The sequence below is a fragment of the Apteryx rowi genome, unplaced genomic scaffold, assembly GCF_003343035.1.
Source record: "Apteryx rowi isolate R43461 unplaced genomic scaffold, aptRow1 scaffold_5, whole genome shotgun sequence".
In the NCBI taxonomy this organism is placed as follows: domain Eukaryota; kingdom Metazoa; phylum Chordata; class Aves; order Apterygiformes; family Apterygidae; genus Apteryx; species Apteryx rowi.
In genome coordinates, this window is record NW_020450760.1 from 7642552 (window position 1) to 7661374 (window position 18823).

At 40.3% G+C, this 18823-nt stretch overlaps 1 protein-coding gene across 1 annotated transcript in view; it reads left to right on the plus strand.

The window, feature by feature from the left end:
• Positions 1–3479: 3479 nt before the first annotated feature.
• The window catches only part of FBLN5 (fibulin 5), a 47841-nt gene continuing 32497 nt past the window's right edge, over positions 3480–18823 (plus strand). The window contains exons 1-4 of the mRNA XM_026079532.1: positions 3480–3927; positions 6077–6131; positions 8569–8620; positions 9798–10040. Of these exons, the coding sequence (XP_025935317.1) occupies positions 3911–3927; positions 6077–6131; positions 8569–8620; positions 9798–10040 (367 nt within the window). The 5' untranslated portion in view covers positions 3480–3910. The remainder of the gene's footprint in view (positions 3928–6076; positions 6132–8568; positions 8621–9797; positions 10041–18823) is intronic.

Here is an 18823-nt window from a genome sequence, read left to right on the forward strand (position 1 = left end):
TACAGTTCCTAGTATTTTAGTTAGCAGATTAGCTATAATTTTTTTAAATTCTGTATTACGTTAATTTTGACTGCTAATTCTTGCTTGTGTTATGTTTGGCTAGGACAAGAAAATATGTGGGGAATTGTGCTCTCAAGGTGGCAATTAGAATTCAGACACTGAAAGAAGCAGACCTCTGCTTGTTAACACAAGGTAGTTTGTCTTCAAAAAAAAAAAAAAAAAAAAAGAGGAAACGCTCCCCAAATGTCAAAAGTTTGCAATTGGGATGCTATCCTAGGAGATGGAAGAAACAAGCCCAACCCTTTTCAGGCAGAACTAGGATTTGATGCCAAGTTCCCATGTGCTTAAGGAGTATGCTATTCATAGCAGTAGGTTGAGATGTGTGTATTTCAAATCATTGCCTGTAATGTGTTATATTGCCACATGACAATATGAAAAGCTTACTTTTGTTGGCAATCTCCAAGAACACTTAGATCGACCTCCAGAGTTTGGAGAAAGCCACACTTGTGAATCTCATGGAGCTTAGGTGCAGTCAAAAAGCAATTGTTTCTGCAAATGTCCAGCAGTTGTAATATAAGTGTTTTACCAGGTTTTGGGGGTAGAAAATCTTGCCCCATAAGGTTTGGTGGCAGCAAAATGGATGTTTTAAGTGTCTGAATTTGGGACATAGGCCCTTGAAGTGTCAGTTAATGGCTAAGTCTTTTTGTGAATTCGGGTCTGCCTGACTGTATAAGATGACGTCTATGACTTGTCACTTTCAGTTACTTCGGGCTTGCACAGTGATCACCATACGCATATACGTAATTTAACTCTGCTCCCTCACTTTGACAATGGCCCTGGGAATGTTCGGAGAGGGTGAACTTTAAAAAAGGGCAAGAACATCTAAGAAGGGTGTTTGGAAGGTATAGTTCTGGAGAAGTGTAAGTAAAATATCAGACAGAATTTAAAAAAAAGGAGATGGAGTGTTATAAAAATTAGTAGGTGAGGACTTGTTCTTGTGAAACAGCCTTTTTGTTCATAAATGTTGGATGTAATTAACTCTTATTGAGTTCACTGATCTAAATACAGCTTTCATCATAGCATTCAGAAACTTAATTATGTTCTCCAGTGCTGAGAGTCCCTGTTAACTGAGTGTCCCGCATTATCTGCAGAAGCATTGGGCAATTCATGAATTCTGTCGTCTGGTCCAAAGAGTGTAGAGATAAGGTTACGCTCCATAGCTTGTGCCCCCTTATGATTATTTATTATACAATTTTCAAAATCCAGGTCTTGAACATAATTAGACCTGTAGTTTCAACCCCAGCTATGCACAAAGCAAACTTCAGTTTTGCTTTCAGTTCAGTTGCTTAACAGAACCCCATTTTGAACTGAGAACTACTCTCCATCCCTTCATGAAGGCGAAGGAAAAAGTCAAGACAATCTGAGTAAACTAGTGGATTTTAGAACATAGGGAATAGTTGACTGTTAAAGTGAAAGAGCTGCTCCACTTGAAGTCTAGCCACCATCCTAAGCATAAATGGTGAAGGCATCAGCAGATGGTGTTGAAAGATATGTTGAATCATCCGTGTTTTTATAAGGTGAACAAAAGAGCTTTTGTATACCACAAATGTCTTCCTGTGTGCAACTCTTCATATCAAAGGGAGCTATAAGAAAGAGATGGCCATATCTCATTATGATCACAGTAACAGAAGGGTACTGCAGAAATTCCACTTAGCTATAACATCGAATCCTTTTATTCGGGGGGGGGGGGGGGGAAGATGACCACATTCTAAACTAGCCCAATTTGTGGTTTGGTACGCTTTTTATACTCTGGGTTTTATCCACTCCAGCTGTCAGATGGAGACAGGAAAAATCAAAACATTTGTACAGTATCCCTTCTAAAGGAGCTGCTTAGGTGGTCAAGTCTGGATTCACCTCCTGTCTTCAGTGCTACAGCACATCTGCCAATTGGCTGATGAATAAAAATTCTTTAGCTGGAGGCAATTCTTTAGGAGCAGACTTGGGAGCTACATCCATACAGTGTTTTTTGGCATGTTCACAGTGATTTTGAGATGTGATGGTGAAAAGCAAGTGAAGTATCAGCAAGTATACGGAGCAAACTCTTCACTGACAAATATGGATGCTCAAAACATCTGATTTGCTCATTCCTCATAGTTTAAGTTGATCTTCACACGCCTAAAATACAGTAAGCGTTGCTACTTTAAGGCTTGCTAGCTTTCCTGATCGAGCGCACTGAGCAGCACTGGACCTACCATGGGACAATGGCACTGCTCATTGCTAACCTTTTCCACAATGAAATTTGCCCAGTCTTTGCTTTCCATCTCTTATCTGTTTTCTGATCCGTGACAAAACTTTTCTCTCACAGCATGCCCAGTTAGCTGCTTCGGAAGTCTCTTGTGTGGGATTTCTTAAGCCTTTGGGAAGTCTATTTAAAACTAGCAATTTAGTTCTTGTTTATCTGTAGAGGTACTGACATGGTTCAAAGAATTCTAGGAGAGTGTTCAATTTTCCATGCAATGCAAGAGTTGTAAGCAAGTCACCAAGAGACAAACCATCAAAATGGCACTGAGCTTTTGGTGCTGTAATTTTTGAAAAATCACTTGGACAATTGCAGCCAGTTATTGAGGTCTTGAGGTCTGACATTTCCCATTGGCATCAATGTAACTTGGTGCTCGGCAGCCCTGAAACAGCTAAATCTTTTGTATCTAAACCTGGGCCATGCTTAGAGGCCACTTTTATGAATATCTGTTATGACATCTGTTTCTCCACTTGTAACATAGAGAAGTATGATAGATTTTATCTTGTTGGACCTTTCACTTTAGGAGAAAAAGAGCTTCCTTGGATAGAAGACTCCAAGAAATTCAAAGTCTTCATTTTATGTCTATACTTAGTTTCAGTGTTAATTCTTGGATCTAGCATAATCTTTGCAGCATCTGATTGCTTAGCTCTCACATCTCGTAAATGTCCTGCTTGACCTACTAAAGCTCTGCCTGTGGCAAAATTGCAAAACACATGAAAAAGTACTTTATTTCCTTCCTCCTCAGTCATAACTGGAGATCTGCAATATATGTGTTTCCTGGGAAATATTCCATTTCACAAACTGCTCCCTTAAGTGTGGGGTCAGCTTAAAAAGGGTCAGTGTTTTTAGATAAAGCATTTGCTTTCTTTTGAATGTTTAATTTGTTTATTCCTGTTTTCAAATAATCCCCAAGCTATATAGTTCCTGTAGTTGTGATTGTCATGAATTCAAGTTATTCACCTCCCAAGGGTCAGAACTTTCATCAGTATGCCATTGGCATGAAGCAGCAAGCATTGCATATTCATTGTCCGAGACACTGGCTAGAGGGCCCCAAAAAAGCTTGACTTTTTTTGTTCTCAGAACAAGGAAAACAATCCTTTCCTTTCTGCAGTCCCTTGATAAGTGTTTCTGTCCAATAACGGTGCTCTCTGCTCTGAGGCACATTTAACTGTGAAGTTTGCAGCGGGAGAGGCTTTCCTTCAAGCTGTTAGTGTTTTATCCTGGCAGGCTCCTCGAGATTGTTGTGAGGAGTCTAGCCAGTTGGTGAGCTTTGTAATCTAAACCAGCTGTCCCCAGGCTGAGGCCCCCATTTGCATTGTTTAACATACTTAGAAAATGAAGTGTTCATTTTTAACATTCCTCCTCCAATTGGTTTAATGCTGAATTACAGAAGAGAACTAAGCAAAACCAGGTGCTTTCTCTGTATTCTCTCCAGTGTCTGAGGAGGTACAGACTCCCGATCTTCTCCATTACTTGCTATTTCATTCTTTGGACTATAAATGACGGAGGAACTGAAGTGCTAGCAGAGGGTAATGTTTGGAAACACTTTCTAGTTATTCGTCAGCGCAGACTCTGTTTTTTTTTTTTCACCTTTCCTCAACGGTTTTGGACATGCAAGGATTAAAAAGGTAAGTGCTATGCGTGAAACTTCTTTACTTACTGAAGGGAAACCTACTTGTGGAAAATATCTGTGGCGAGGATTCAGTATGCCAATCCACTTGCTAAAGCCGTTTGCAAAGAGACAGGATCTTAATGGTCAGAGGTGGGGAAAGACAATCTGTCTGTTATAAAAGCCGTGCTGTCTCTAACAATTTCCTTCTTGATCTGTGCTTTTATTCTACACTTTAGGAGCCCCAACATCTGCAGGAGTGCTGAATTGCAGCAGCAAATGATCCCACTGGCTACAGTAATTGATTTAAAGTTAATTAGTTACTACTGCAGAAGTTAATTACTAATTTAAAATATTTTGCCTGCTAGGCAAGCTACTGTGACCAGCTGAAAATAGTGTTGATAGGTTGTGCTGCATGTCTGTTAATAATTCTCAAGCGTATCTGAGATCAGAAGTAATGGGCAAATTGCAATGGTGGTTGCAGACAGAACACACATGAGGCAATAAGGTCCAAACCAAGAGGAAAGAATACATCATCTTGTAGCAGCTGAAACTAAAAACTGTATACAAAAGTATGAGTTCTGCTTGAACTAAATTTATAGTGTATTTTGTTAGCGTGTACTGCTCTACAGTAATGTAAAATGTAGTCCTATTGCTAGGTATCTTAACATTCAGCTATAACCTGTTTTATTTCCTTCTAGTGCTGTTCTTGCTATACACGAAGTGAGTATGCAGTCATTTTACCCAGTGCATGCTTTAAAAAAATCTTCAAAAAGATTCAAGGAATTAATAAATGAAGTGTAAGCCTAAATGGATAATACTGTACTCTGAATGCTTTGCATCTGATTCTAAGGAAGAGTCTGTGTAGAATTTGTCTGTCCTTGTCACTCAGAAGTTGCCAGACAAGCACAGTCTGTCCCCACAGCACTATGAACAACCATTTTAGGGATTGTGTTTGCTTTTCAGAGCTTGTGCCCATCTCCACATTAAAAACATACCGTGTTCAAATGTGTCAGTTACTGTTTATGAGTAGTTTTGTCTAATACGTTTGTAGGTCTTGTTCAGCAGCTCAGTTTGCACTGGAAATCAGAGACAGCTTTAAGAGAGAAAGTTGGCAGCTCACTTGGGTAGCAGAACTAAGGCTACCTAAAATATCCCTTGCTTCCTGTACTGGTTTTGTGGGAAATATATTGTATACAATTGCCATTCAGAACTAGAATCCAAAATAAGCAAGACGTGGGTTTAATTGTATTGAGAAGAAATTCTATATAAGGCATCAGCAAAACACTGAAATCCATAGTGCATAGAAAATACGTTTCATATTGTTCTTTCCTGATTTTCTGTCTGTTAGTAGATATTTGGGGGGGTTAGTTGACCTGAGAATTTTATGCTCTAGGTAAAGAATTCTAGATATATCCACAGAGCTTTGTTAGCGAGGGATCCTACTATTCTTTCAGTTGCAGTGAAAAAAACCAGTAAGTCCCACTAGATCCTGAGATGATATAACTGGGGAAGGCTCCATTGAAGATAACAGCTTCTAGTAGCTGATGGCCTGGCACGGTGTGTCTACTTATAGAGCAAAATATTACTCAAGATTGAGTAAAGGGTCAGAATCTGGCCCTAACAAGTGGATTAATCTCAAGTGTAGTCTCCTGGGGGTGAAATGCGGTTTAGCGGTTAGAGCAACTGGCTTGGATTCAGGACCTCCTGCATGACATGTCTGCAGCCCTGCCAATGAGTTGCACTGTGAGCTTAGGCAGGACCTGTGCTCTGGTTTACCCATCTGTAAAATGTGCATAATGCACATGAAAAACTTTGATATTCTCAAAGGAAAGGTATCAGAGAGGGGCAAAAACGCTTCATTGAATGTTACGCACTTGTTCATTAAACACCTGCTGCGTGGGGTGTCATAAAAAACAGATTAGTTAATAGATATGTACCATCTGATTCTGATCCCACTTGCTTAAACCATAGTGAGATTAGTGACTTGGAGGTCTGAATCTGGCCCATGGTTTTAATATTCTCTCTCTAGAGGTCAAATTTATGTTAACAAAACTCTGGAATGCACTGATGTGTTGCTAGAGATAAATTTTTTCTTGTATATTTAATTCTGTACAGCAAGCCTGGATATCAAAAGGTTTTCAGCCTATTTTCTATGCACATTGCAGGATACTGACTGCTTTCACACTGGCCGTCTGCCTTACGAGCCCTGGAAAAGCACAGGTGAGAGGTGCATACAGAGATCTGTGAACTGTTTTATACTGAAGTGCTATAGGCATGAGACTTATCTGGCTAGCAGGTGAATAGGAAGCTCTGTGGTCTGGGGCTTTCATGAAAAGGAAGCTGTGTGGTCTAAGGGTTTAGAGGGGAGGACCTGGAGCCAACAGGATCCTGGAGTTGAACGTGGACTGAGCTTATTGACTCATTCTTGCCAGCTCAGCAAAATATCCCTGTAGAAACCTGGACCTCACTGAAAAGCTGATTCTGCCTCTGAACTGAGGACTTCTGAGAAAGTAAATAGAAAAAGCCATCCCACAAGAGCAGGGACTGCTTAGTTCTGTGGTGGGGAACATCCATATTTTGAACACTTACTGACTGAACATTTTCGGTGTGTAGCAATCCTGTAGAATTGTGTTTTAAGCCTTTTTATTTTGGACTGCGAGTCTGATGACTGCATCTTAGTCTTCATTTCAATTCCTATCCCAAGCCATTTTTATTCAAGAGGCAGGGCTTTTGAGGATGGAAGGAAGTAGAACAGTCCAGTTCTTGAAATAGCAGAAGCGTTAGTTCTGTGTGTTCCTGGGCACCAAGTAGACTTTGAATTAGGAAAAACAGTTCCCAAAGGCATGTTAAGCTTGGATCCTACTTGATAATCCAGATATGTTCAATGTCCAGAGCTGTGTTTCTAAATACCTTTGCCAAAAGGCTCTGAAGTGTACTTATTTTTTTCTGTTACATTGATAAATTCCTGCACATGGCTTGCTTCTTGATACTGTTGTGAACATTAGATCTAGATGGGAAATGCTTTTCATGCCCCTGGGGAATTTTTGCGATGCCTTTAAAGTTTTGTTTTTATAATTTAAATAATATTATTTCAATTTTGATTTTTATAAAAACATCTTTTACTGTAAGCTAATTTAAAAGTCAAAGCAGAAAGCCACTTGAAAGCAAAGAGATAGCAACAAATTCTTTTGGAAGACATTGAAACAGGTCATTTCAACAATATTGGAATCTTTTCTGAATGAAGTTCTAGAAAATTGTTGAAACTGGTATTACGGCAGTTTGTGTTTCTGAATCATCATTTACTGTCAAAAAAAATTATTTTGTTAAAAACCATCTTAGCTAGCCTAAATGTTGTGTATAAGATAGGACATATACATTCTTTACAACATGGGGCTGATTATAGCTTCTACTATCAGAATACCTTGGCCTCCACAGCATGATACCAAAACATCTCATAATGCCAAAATAAATGAAGGCAGAACTCCCTTCCACATGTCTGACACTTCTAGCAGTGGTTTTGTGTGTTCATATGTACAAATGGCAGGTGCACTCCAAATAGTACCATGTGTTTCATTTCATGTCCCTTCCCTAGCTCTTCCACTGGCCCACTTCCACTGCCTCATCCATCTCACATTGTCTCCCATCTACAATTTATTACTTTTCCAAACATATGCAAAGTGCTTTACCCACTTATTTCTCCCACAAAGTTCAAAATAAGTGTATTTATCACTTACCAAAAGAAAAAAGAAAGGGGGAGAAGAATAAGGCAGAACCTTGAATCCACTCCATCCCTCTGCTCTGTTACTTCAGTGCTTTGTGTTTTCTGGATATCTCTTGCTTACATTCATCAGTATAACCTGTTTATTGACAGGGTCCTATGCTCATGTCAACTGCTTGGCGCACTGCTAAATAGCTGGAGACCCAGTCAAAAACTAGGGAGAGCAGAGGATCATTTTAATGGGCTTTGAAACACTCACCACCAGGATTGTCACCATTTCAGAAATGCTGAGTGTCACTGATTAGATGCTGAAGACTCCAGGTTCTAGTCCTGATAAAGAGCAGCACCATAAGATACGAGCAAGGCCCCCAGTAATCTTGCATGCCTAGAACAGTTGTCATGTAAACATTTATCCTCTAAAAATCAAAAGGTTTGGTATAAATGAAAAGCCTTACTTTTATTAAGCTTGTCATAACTATGGCTTCAGCTCAGTCGGACAGCTAACTTGCTAAAAATTATGTACTGAATTGTCTATACATGGAGTTGTAGAGCCTGTTACTCAGAAAAGTTAGCTAGTACCTTTGAAATGAGTGTCTTTGTTCTGGCAAAAACAAGACCCAAAAATAGAAGAATGTAGCTTCTTTGTTAACCCCCGGTATGGAGCCCATAGTGCATTTTGTGTTAGTTAGCCCAGTGGAGAGCACTGTCCTGACACTGTCACCAGCTGAGGGAATTAGCTTTTGAATTAAGGGACTGGCATGTGTGCTAGAGGTCTCAGGTTCATGCCTTGCTGTGTGTCCTTTGGGGAAGGGCCCCTATTTTGATGCAGTGTATAACACTGAACAAATTGTTCTACGTCGTAGTAATCCAAATGACTATTTGACTCTGCAGCCCTCTCATTTCACAATCACTGAGTGTCCTTTCTTTTTCTGTTTTTAGCAGCAATGCACTAATGGGTTTGACCTGGACCGTGCCTCTGGGCAATGTTTAGGTAGGATTTTAACTGAATCAATGGATTTAAATTGGGGTTCAGAAACCCTGAGTTTATTGAGTTAATGTTGTGCTGCTGTTAGTATGTTTTGGTTGAAGAGAAAAAGTTCGCATTATATGACAGGTATGTGTGWGTATATATATGTGTGTCTGTGTATGTGTATTTACATAGCTCAAGTATATACCTATCTTTGACATTACTGAGATACTAATTGGCTGTCAGTGCTTTTCAAATAGCTATGATGCATTCAGTTGTGTTTGGGATCTCAGCCCAGTTGCCAATAACAAGTGTTGTTCACTCTCCTTCTCTTTCTTCTCCAAACTCAATATTTACTATCTTTGATGGCAGCCTCCACCTGGAGGCCACAGATAAAGTCTATGCCTGCTGAGTGGCCAGAATCCAAGTTAATTGTTGATTAATTGCTGATTAATAAGGGGGTAGCATGTGCTCAGCCATGCAGCATCTTTTTATCAATGAATGTGAAGGGAGGCTTTAAGTCTCCAGGGCAGCATATTCTGCATGCATTAAAGTTACTCAAAACAATTAGAAGAAAAACAGGAACAGATTGCTTGCCCTGTCATTGCAGCCTAGTGTTTCTGTGCTCTGAGAACCAAACAAATTCTGAGTTTGGCTAAACTGTGTGTATCTTTCTAAATTTAACTCAACAACAACAATCTTGATCAGAACAAGAAAGACCTGAACCAGGTCCCCAGATCTGAACATCCCTAAGCTTTTCTGTGGGAGGGAGCTTGGGAGTTCCAAATCAGGATCCAAGTTTCACAGCTGGGCAAACCAAACCACCAGTGTTTGAAATCCTGATATGCATGTTGTGGTTTGGACAGACCCACTAGCAGGAACAGGCAGTAGCATGCTGTAGCCATGTGTAAATCAGTATTTAAACCGAACATTTATAGAATAGCAAAGTAGGCTTTCCCCTCTCCCCCTACCCTCTAATACTGATGTAAAACAAGTAGAACATAGGAGTTGAATATATGGGATTTTTCCTGTTTTGATGTGATCTAACTACAAAGTGAGACTCATAAGGAAAGATTAGCTTTTCCTTTGGAAGAGGATATCAAATTTTTAGCAAAGTCTCACGTAAAACATATGTGACCACTTTTTCAATAGGTCACATTAAGAAGCAATCACTGATTTAACTTTTGCAATCTCCTTCCAGATATTGATGAGTGTCGGACTATTCCCGAGGCCTGTAGAGGAGATATGGTGTGTGTCAACCAGAATGGTGGCTATTTATGCGTACCCCGAACAAACCCAGTGTATCGATCACCATATCTGAATCCTTATTCAAATATTTATCCACCGCCCCCAGCACCAGGCGCAGTTCCCAACTACCCTACTGTTACAAGACCTCTGATTTGTCGATTTGGTTACCAGTTGGATGAAAACAATCAATGTGCTGGTAAGTGCTGGAAAACTTTATTCTAGACTTTCATTTATATTAAAGCTTGTATTACATTGTGGAGACCATTGTTCTGCATTGTCCTTTAGTTATTCTTCTGCCACTCATGCCCAATATTTTGAAGTTCTTTTCCTTTTCTTAAAAGTGTGTGAGTTGTACATTTCATATATTCTTCAGTGTAAGCTGAGACATGTTTTAGACTCTTTATTTAATTAGGAAACCTATCTTTATGAGAAGAGTAATCTTTTTATGAGATAATCAACCATCTGATAGCAGGTGATTTGTCAGCACATCAGAAACATGCCTTTTATGTTTATGATTCTGACCTTGACAGAGAGCATGGCCCTACATTTGAAGCATTAGTCTGGGACAGTGGAAACCTTAATTCAGTTCTTGGCCTTATGTGACCTTGCTCAGATTCCTGGACCTCAGTATTCCTCCTGTAAATGGTATAAATAAGAGTTGTTTCTTTCTATGCTTTGCCTTCTTGACTTAGACTGTAAGCTCTCTGGAGCACATACATTGCTCCTTATCTAGAGAGAAGGACACAACTGTTAGCCATTAAAGCAATGGTAATGCTATAGATAATGGCTTTTGATAATGTCAAGTTATGAAGAAATGGAGAGAAAATTTCTGAGCTAAATTAATGGAAGTTCCAGTGGCCAAAATATTTTTTTTTGAGGCAAGACTGGGATACAAGAGATCAGAATCAAACTAATTGCTGGTGACTGCTCAGAGTAAATCCAGGAGATAGATCTCACAGCTCTACCACAAAGTTCATGTATAACCACTGTTCATTTTGGTATCTCAGTTGTCCTAATGATAAAGTAAAAATGTTATCTGTTATTTTATTTATCCAACTTGTTTCAGAGTTTTTATCAAAATCTTTTCTGATCCTGAACCATTCTTTGACTAAAACAAAACCCACCCCAAAACACAGAAGATAGGTGCTTTCAATAGAGAATTTTAGGTTTCCATTGACTAAGGAACTGCACTTGATTCAAAACATTTCTTTATGGAATGCTGCTGCAGCACAACACAAGAGCTATAACTGAGTTGTCTTTTGGGCTGATTCTGCCCTATTGTCTGGAATTTCTGGCAGGACTTTGTTTCAGATGATGCACTTCATTTGCTTCTCTAGTGAGGAGGCTATGATGCATCATGGGAGATGTGGGAGACTAGATTTAAATTCAGCCACTTTTGGACACATTTTTCTATATTTTAATTATTGCCCTTATTATGTTCTGAGGTGGTAAAAATGTACTTTCCAGCCAGCACTAGTATTGATGTACACTGTAAAATTTAAAAACTATTATTTTCAAGGGGTTTTGAAATCCATGAGTAGCTGAAGAGTTAAAGGTAAAAACAAGCATGCACACTATTCATTTCTTTAAAAATTTCAACTAGTCCTTCTGATCTTAGTGAATTAATCAAGCTCAGTTATGTATATACTGATTTGTAGGCTTCCAGGAGTGTTTTCATTTTGCTAGCTTTGATGTTGGTGAATCAGGAAGTGGGGCCATTAATAGAAGTGTTAAAATGAAAGGAGAAAAGAAATCCTTAAATTTTGCTGTCTGTCCTGCTGCACCCAAACCATACAAATCAAAGCAGGGGGATTTTTGGAAGCTTTTACTGTGGAACTTCCAGCCTGCAAAGGGCATATATGTTCCTTATCCATGCTGGCAGAAATGTGAGGGCTAATGCTTTCGTCTATTAGGTCTTCTGTCACTTTAACTTTCAAATATGGGAATTTAATTGTGAGGGAAGGTTTGGTGAATACAGCCATTAACAGGAATAGATGGGAAAAGACAGACTGCCACGTGAGGATCACAATTAGCTGGAAGCAGTTTTTGAAACTCTACATGAGGCTTCAGTTGTGGCAGATGATAGATCACATTTGTGTAAGAGGAAGAAAAACAAAACTTAAAGAAAACAAGACCTGGTCAGAGCCAAAGGGTCCCTGCTGGGGTTAGATTTCTTTTTTCATTTAGTGAAATCTTCTGGAGACATTCAGCGTCTTTATGCAGTATTTATTTTTGTATCAGGGTGCCCTAGGATGGAAAGGGAAGACACCAAGAGAAACAGTAAGAAATACAGCATGTCTCACTGCAGTGGTGGTAGAAAGGCCTGATCTCCTGTGTCCAGGACTTCTGATGCAGTTAATGGGGGTGATGGGCAGCCTCGTGCTTGAAGACCTCAGAGATGAGGTACCAAGGAGCCTTGGCAGGGTCCTCAGGCAGCCGCAGGAATTTCCCCAGGTCACTCAAGGAAGTCTGTACCACACAAGTCATGGCTCCATCTTATTCTAAGCTAATAGCATTGCTAATGTTAATGATACTTCAGTTGCTGTGTGCTTCCCTACCTGTCAGCATTCAGGAAGAGTTTAGGATATGAAGCACTTCAAGGGTTAATTCTGTGGTGGAATGGTTGGAAAGACTGAACTGGAAGATATTTTATCCAGTAGCTGAGCCACTATATAACTTACAGGTTTGTTATATTGATGTTTTGGCATCTCCTTCCAGCACCTTCTTTCCAAATAAAATTAGTCACAGGTATTTCCATTAAAGATAACGAGACTTTTTGCTATTGACTTCAGGAGCAGCAAAGCTATTCTAATGCCGATGTTCCTGAGAATTCTCCAGTTTTTAACAAAGTACACATTTTTGTCTGGTCAGACATGGGGTTACAGGTCTGGGCCACATTTTCTGTAGCTAGGCCAACAGAAATCTTTACTTTCTCTTTGAATTCCAGTCAAAACAATTTATTAAACACAGGAACCTTCCCTGGGAGATTTGCAGCCACAGCTTTGAAACACTGAGCTTGTACAAGAGACTTCCCAAGTGAAACAGGATAAAAATTTGATCTGAAAGCAATGTGAGCCTTAACAAGCTTTTTCTTTTTCACATTGCTAGAGCTGACAGAAACATAAGGCGGCTGTGAGAGGGTCACTCTGTCCCAGCCTGGCATCTGGCTTGCCTGCCAAGGCTCCACGTTCCCTGGCTCTCGTAGGAATGTGCATCCCGGGTGGTTCAAATAACATTCCCCCTCTTGGGGGATGATTTATTCCAACATAGCAAAAAGAGATATGAGCAATTCCTCTCCCTTTCAAGCTTTTTAGGCCTCATCCTTCCTGACCCGAAATCACAGGCAGGGGTTAGGTGGCCATGCTCCTTCCCACCCTGTTCACCACTCAGAGGAACTTACCTCCTGATCTCACCCTTTGTGGAAAAAAAATCCTTCCTAGCACAAGTGCCTCTCAGACACCTGTCAGTTATCTTTTTGCCCACTCCAGTGTCCTTGGCATGATGCAGAAGGAGCTGTAGCCATTTCTGATTTTAAATGGGGCCTGTACATTGCCTCCTCACACAGGCAAAAAAAAGTACATGAGAAAATCAGTTTTCATCAAAGCAAACATGTTTTCCTCTTAATTGGTTGTTACTGTTAATGGCAGGGGAGTTCACTTGTCTTCTGGGAAGTCAGACAAGTTTTATTTTGCTTGGGACTTCATTGTGACTATTTATACAATAGTGCAAACTCTGGCTTGATTTTTTTTCTTTTGGTACCACAAGATTGCAAAAAAAGAGTCAGTTCTCATTTTAAAAATTGTTTCTGCCCTTTTACAGTAGGAAAGACAGGGTGATGTGAGCCCAGCAAGTTAAAAAGCAATAGGCAGTGAAATATTTTTATGATAATTCTTTTTTAAATCTTCTGTGGGTTTGAGTCCTGATACATGGTGGTGGTTTTTTATTTTTAGTTGCTGAATACCTTGTATCTTGCATGTATAAATGCAGTGTGTTTTAAACTGTACACATAATGTGTAAATTCCTACCGAAGCAGATTGGGAATGATTTGCAACCACAATTAATGGTGGAATAAAAGGCCACATCTAAGACATAGCAAAGAACATCTAGCTCAAGAGCTCTGCTAGAACTTTTTGTCTTCTAATCATACTTCTCTCAAAATACAGAATGTTTAGTCATAATGATGACTTTTTGTTCAAGGAACTTGGTCTAGTAACTGTTGGCAAGAATAGACTGGAGCTTGGGCCTGTGTTTTTGCATTATACATTCATAAGCCGAGAGTTCTTTCCTACTTCCCTTCACTCCACCTCACTGTTTCCTGATTTACAATGATCTTTAAAACATGCCTCAAACACAGATCCTTCTGGGCATTGTGGAAAGAAATGTAATGGGTCAGCACTTGTTTTTGCTTTTTCTCCCATTAATGCATGTGCACTATGTGAGGAGAATGGTGGGGGTGCGGAAGCATCTAAGAGGGTTGAATGGAGGAACTGGAGAAACTGCAGACAGAAAAGACAGGTAAGTGAATGTTAGAAATGGTATAAGCATAAGGCAAAGTGCGTATGACCTGGAGACAGAGAAAGAAGGGAGGAGGCCAGAGGAGGAAGTAATAAAGAAAGGCATCATCTTTATTTTTAAAACAAAAGCTGAAAGTAAGAAGCAGGAAAATAGAGAGAAATGGAAAGATGCTCTTTGCAAGCATAAATGAGAATTGTTCTTCAAGGCCTAATCTGTGCAGTGGTCATTGCTTCACCTTTCCTCATTTCTCAGAGACTGCCAGGCCCTCCTACATTCCCCACTCACAGGTCCCCATTCCTACATTCATGGAGTGAAACTTCTTCTTTCAAAACATTTTGTTTGCACGGATGGGTTTTACATCATTATTATTTATATTGCAAGCTTACCTAAAAACCACATCCAAGCCTGGAATCATACTGACCTGTGTTCAACCTTATTAAGAACAGCCTATGCCTAGATGAGTTTTCAAGCAAAATAAAGGAACCAGATGTCTGTGTCTGGGGAGAGGGGAGGCAAATGAGATACAAGGAAGTGAAATGAGGTGCCCGAGTCATGCAGCAGGCCCCATGAATTGGGGATAGAGCCCAGAACTCCTTATCCAATGCCTTAGTCAATAAGCTGCTTCATAATAGTGACTTTTCTACGGTGTTCTCTTTGGGGATATAGAAACTGAAGGAAGAAAAGGAGGGAAATGTAGCGAGGAGATCGTGTCCTGGAAGGGTTTGTGTAAAGGAAAAGAAATGCAATCCACTCCCATCATTGCTTTCTTTTTTTTTTTTTTAATCCTATTTGTTCCAGCTCTGAGTATTTCTCTTTCCCTCTTAGTCTGTGAGGCAATCTCTCTTGCCATTTCAGAGGGCCAATTCCTGAAGGCCATGCCTAGTTCCTGTTAGGACTACACTGCTATCTGTCCAGATTAATGAGACACCAAAAGAAAGGTTGCATGAGGATAAGTTTTGCAAATGGTTTGGAGCAGCCTTCGGAAGGGGTGTGTAACTGAGCGACATCTCCTGATTACATTAAGGACCATGACTGTGTCACCTTTATTCACAGGATGCTTTTCATTTCTGTCATGTGGGGAAATATAAACTTGGACCTCATGTGCTGCTATAGCAACAGGAAAGTCAGCTCTGAAGCATCTCAAGAAGAAGCTATAGTTGGTGGCTAAGGCTTAGGCTAGAAGATTTTGCATTTGGCTCCTGATTGCCATAGACAAACCTGCTGGCTATTTTGAGACTCCAGGTCACTCTGCATAAACTGAAATAATAATTCTTTTCCTGGGTTGTACCAAGGGTAAATTCCCAAGATGATAGGTGCTCAGATAACTCCCTGATAAGTATGATGTAAAAACATATAAACAGGAGAGAAAAAAGGCCTGGTTTAATAATTCTAGAACATTAAAGCTCAAAATGAGGTATATGGAACTTATTTACTAGCCTAGTGCACTAAACTGTATGGAAATCACTGGATGCTTTTGTCTGTGTTTCTATATGGATCAGAGGAAGGGGGAAGTCCTAGAACGTTATCAGTATCTCCTCAGTTTATTTCAGGAAGGCCTGTGCTACAAAAGCTTTCAGTGGTTATTTGATCCTGTTGTTTTTCAGTCACCATCTACTTCTGTTGCGCTCATTTCATGTTTTAACAAAATTCAAAATAGTTTTCCATTGATTATCTAACATAATGATGGGACAAGATAAGCCAGATAAAATAAAGACCTGGTAAATGTGTACTATATGTATTAAGACAGAGGACCATATGCCAGGGGATGAAGAAGGGTCAGTAACACCTTAGAGTACAGACATCCTTAATATAGCACTGCCCTATTGAATAAACCCACATTGTGCTACAGACAATCATAACTATAATTCTTCTGAATTCCTTCTGAATCTGATGGTCTGAGCTATTCACAACACCAACAATCTTCCTAAAGGTAATCATGAGTTGACCATAAAATATTCATGAATAAAAAGGTCCATCTGAAAACACTCAGAGCTACTTCCTCCCTCAGGAAACCATTGCACCAGCACAGAGGATGGGCTGGGACTGAGGAAAGGCAAGATTCAGCTAATCCCTACAGTAGTGTCCATCAGTAGGGTCATTCCTACAGAAACACGTTCACTGATAAACAAGGCGAATGAGGGTGGGAATGCTGTTTTTCACTGAAGTGAATCCACTTGTGGTGGAGGAGTTGGCTTGATAGAGGAGGTTGCTGTATGTATCTGTCTGTACCAGGGTAAACTGAGCCTTCTGTGGCTTGGATTATTACTTCTTTCATTCCTTGCTAAGTGTAGTGTGGGAGTAGTATGCTCTAGTGGTTAAAGCACTGGCGAGTTTCATTTATTTCTGAAGCTTCTACTACTCTTACAGAAATGAGTAAAACTGAACCAAGAAATATAACATGTAAGCCAAGAAAGCTGGCATCTTGTTAAGAAAACTGGCATCTTTGTGTAGTGGAGTGAAAAACGGCAGGTTCTGGGATATGGCAAAGTGTAGCAGTAAGTGCAAGTCCATCATTCTGCATCTCAGTGCCTTTCAAGCATCACTGACTAACTGTATTAATGTGCAGTGATGTGGGAAGGGAAAATAAAATAAACCCAACTTCAGTAGAGCCACAACTGAACTTGGCTGAACTACAGTCATGCTGGATAGGTAGCTGGATACTTAATTGGAGACCAAAATCTCCTCTTAGACCTGTGCTTATGGTACCCACTGACTTTGTGAAGACTTTAGAATCCTGGAGCAAAAGTTCTTCCAGTGAATTTACTTGATTTAGATTAGTCTGGAGCCTAAGCCACTGAGCCCAGCCCAGAATAAACTGAAGTGACTTATGAGCAGGGATGTTTTGAGTTTGGTACCATATTTTTCTTCTGTGGGAATCCTGATACCATGGTAAGGATTTCTTGTGCATTGTGAGGGAGGAAGAGACCGCTGGTTCAGCACATCATCTTCCTGTTCAAAATGGTGGCAGCCAGGAGTGTTTGAATTTGGTTCCAATTTCAGCTTGAACTTAAGCCGATTCAGTCTGTAGATGTGCCATCACCTGCTTATTAGGGGGTGATTAAAAGTGTTATTGTTTCTTCTGTACTAAGACTAGGAGCCAGAAGGGAAGCACAGTGGCATGTGGAGGGGGTCGGCTGAATGGGAATGTGTCATATTACAAAATATAGTTTGGTTGTATGCAGAGAAGGGGCATAAGCACAGAAGGGACAACATCTGTGTCTAGTTAGATGTGCAGACAGCACTTCAGTCACAAGAAGGTTGTCATGCCTGTAGACTGTGACCTCTCTATGTCATCATGTGTTTTAGTTTTCCCTGCTTCCTTGGAGTTATCTGATACTTTGGTACACGAGGTAGTAAGAACCCAGGAATCCCATCTCCCTTGATTTTTCACTTTGAAAACTGCAGAGTGAATGAAAGTGTATGCAAGGCAAAGAGGTTTAACTGATACATTGCGTTTTGGTTTAATGGCCTCAGTTAAGCTTGGCCCCTGAATTGGGGGTTATTGGTCACTGGGCTCTGAGCCAGATAATACATAGACTTCAGTTGTCAGCGAGAGCTAGTTGGCAGGAGGTTATATGTGACTCACCTCAGAGGAGCTGTAGTCGTGCCCAGCCTGCCATATTCTCAGGCATGTGTTGGCCAGGGCAGGGTTCTGACCCCCGCTGTTAATCTCTGAATGATTCCTTAGACTCACTGCTAAAAGCAGTTTAATATGTGGGGCTTTGTGGCTGCTTTGCCTTTATTACGTCTTACTTCCAGGGATTTCAGCAGTGCCAGATCAGTTAAAGCCACTATGTACCAATTAGCTCTGTCTGCTCTGGAGTAGATTGAGTGAGCTTTCCTTTGTGGGATAGCTGTCATGCAAATCGGTCCTGCCAACTAGACAATTACAGTGTTTAAAAAAAAAAAAATTAAGTCACTCAATGGTGCTGGAAGACTGATGGACTTCACAAGTACCCTGTCTCAATCCATTGGCTCTGAGGCTTGTTTTTCTCTCATTTTTCCACTAGTGTCTCTTTTGGCTATGGATGACAGTCCATGCCCAGCGTTCTGCTGAGAGCTTCAGGAACTTCAGTTGTACCAATGATTCCTTCTCTATCTCCCTGCGGCATAACGTGCAGAGTTCAGTCTGTAATATAATGAAGTGCCTTCCTTTGCCTGGAAGGCTTATTTTCAGTGTGCTTAATAGCATCAGCACTCTGCTCAGGCCTGTGTTAAGCATTGCAGTGTCTGCAGCGCCTGCAGTGCCTAGAGAGGGCAGTGTTCTCAATGACTTAAAAGTCACTGTTTTCCTTGGCCTCTCCCTTATGTTTCTTGGGTCAGCTTTGTTTCTTTTCATTTGGTTCCAGCCTGAAATTGGCCACGGCTATATGTCACAATCAAGAAGTTAAGCCAAAATATATAGAAAATATGAACTGACTCCTTTACCAGCATAAATCAGCCAGATGGGCCGTATGTTTTGCC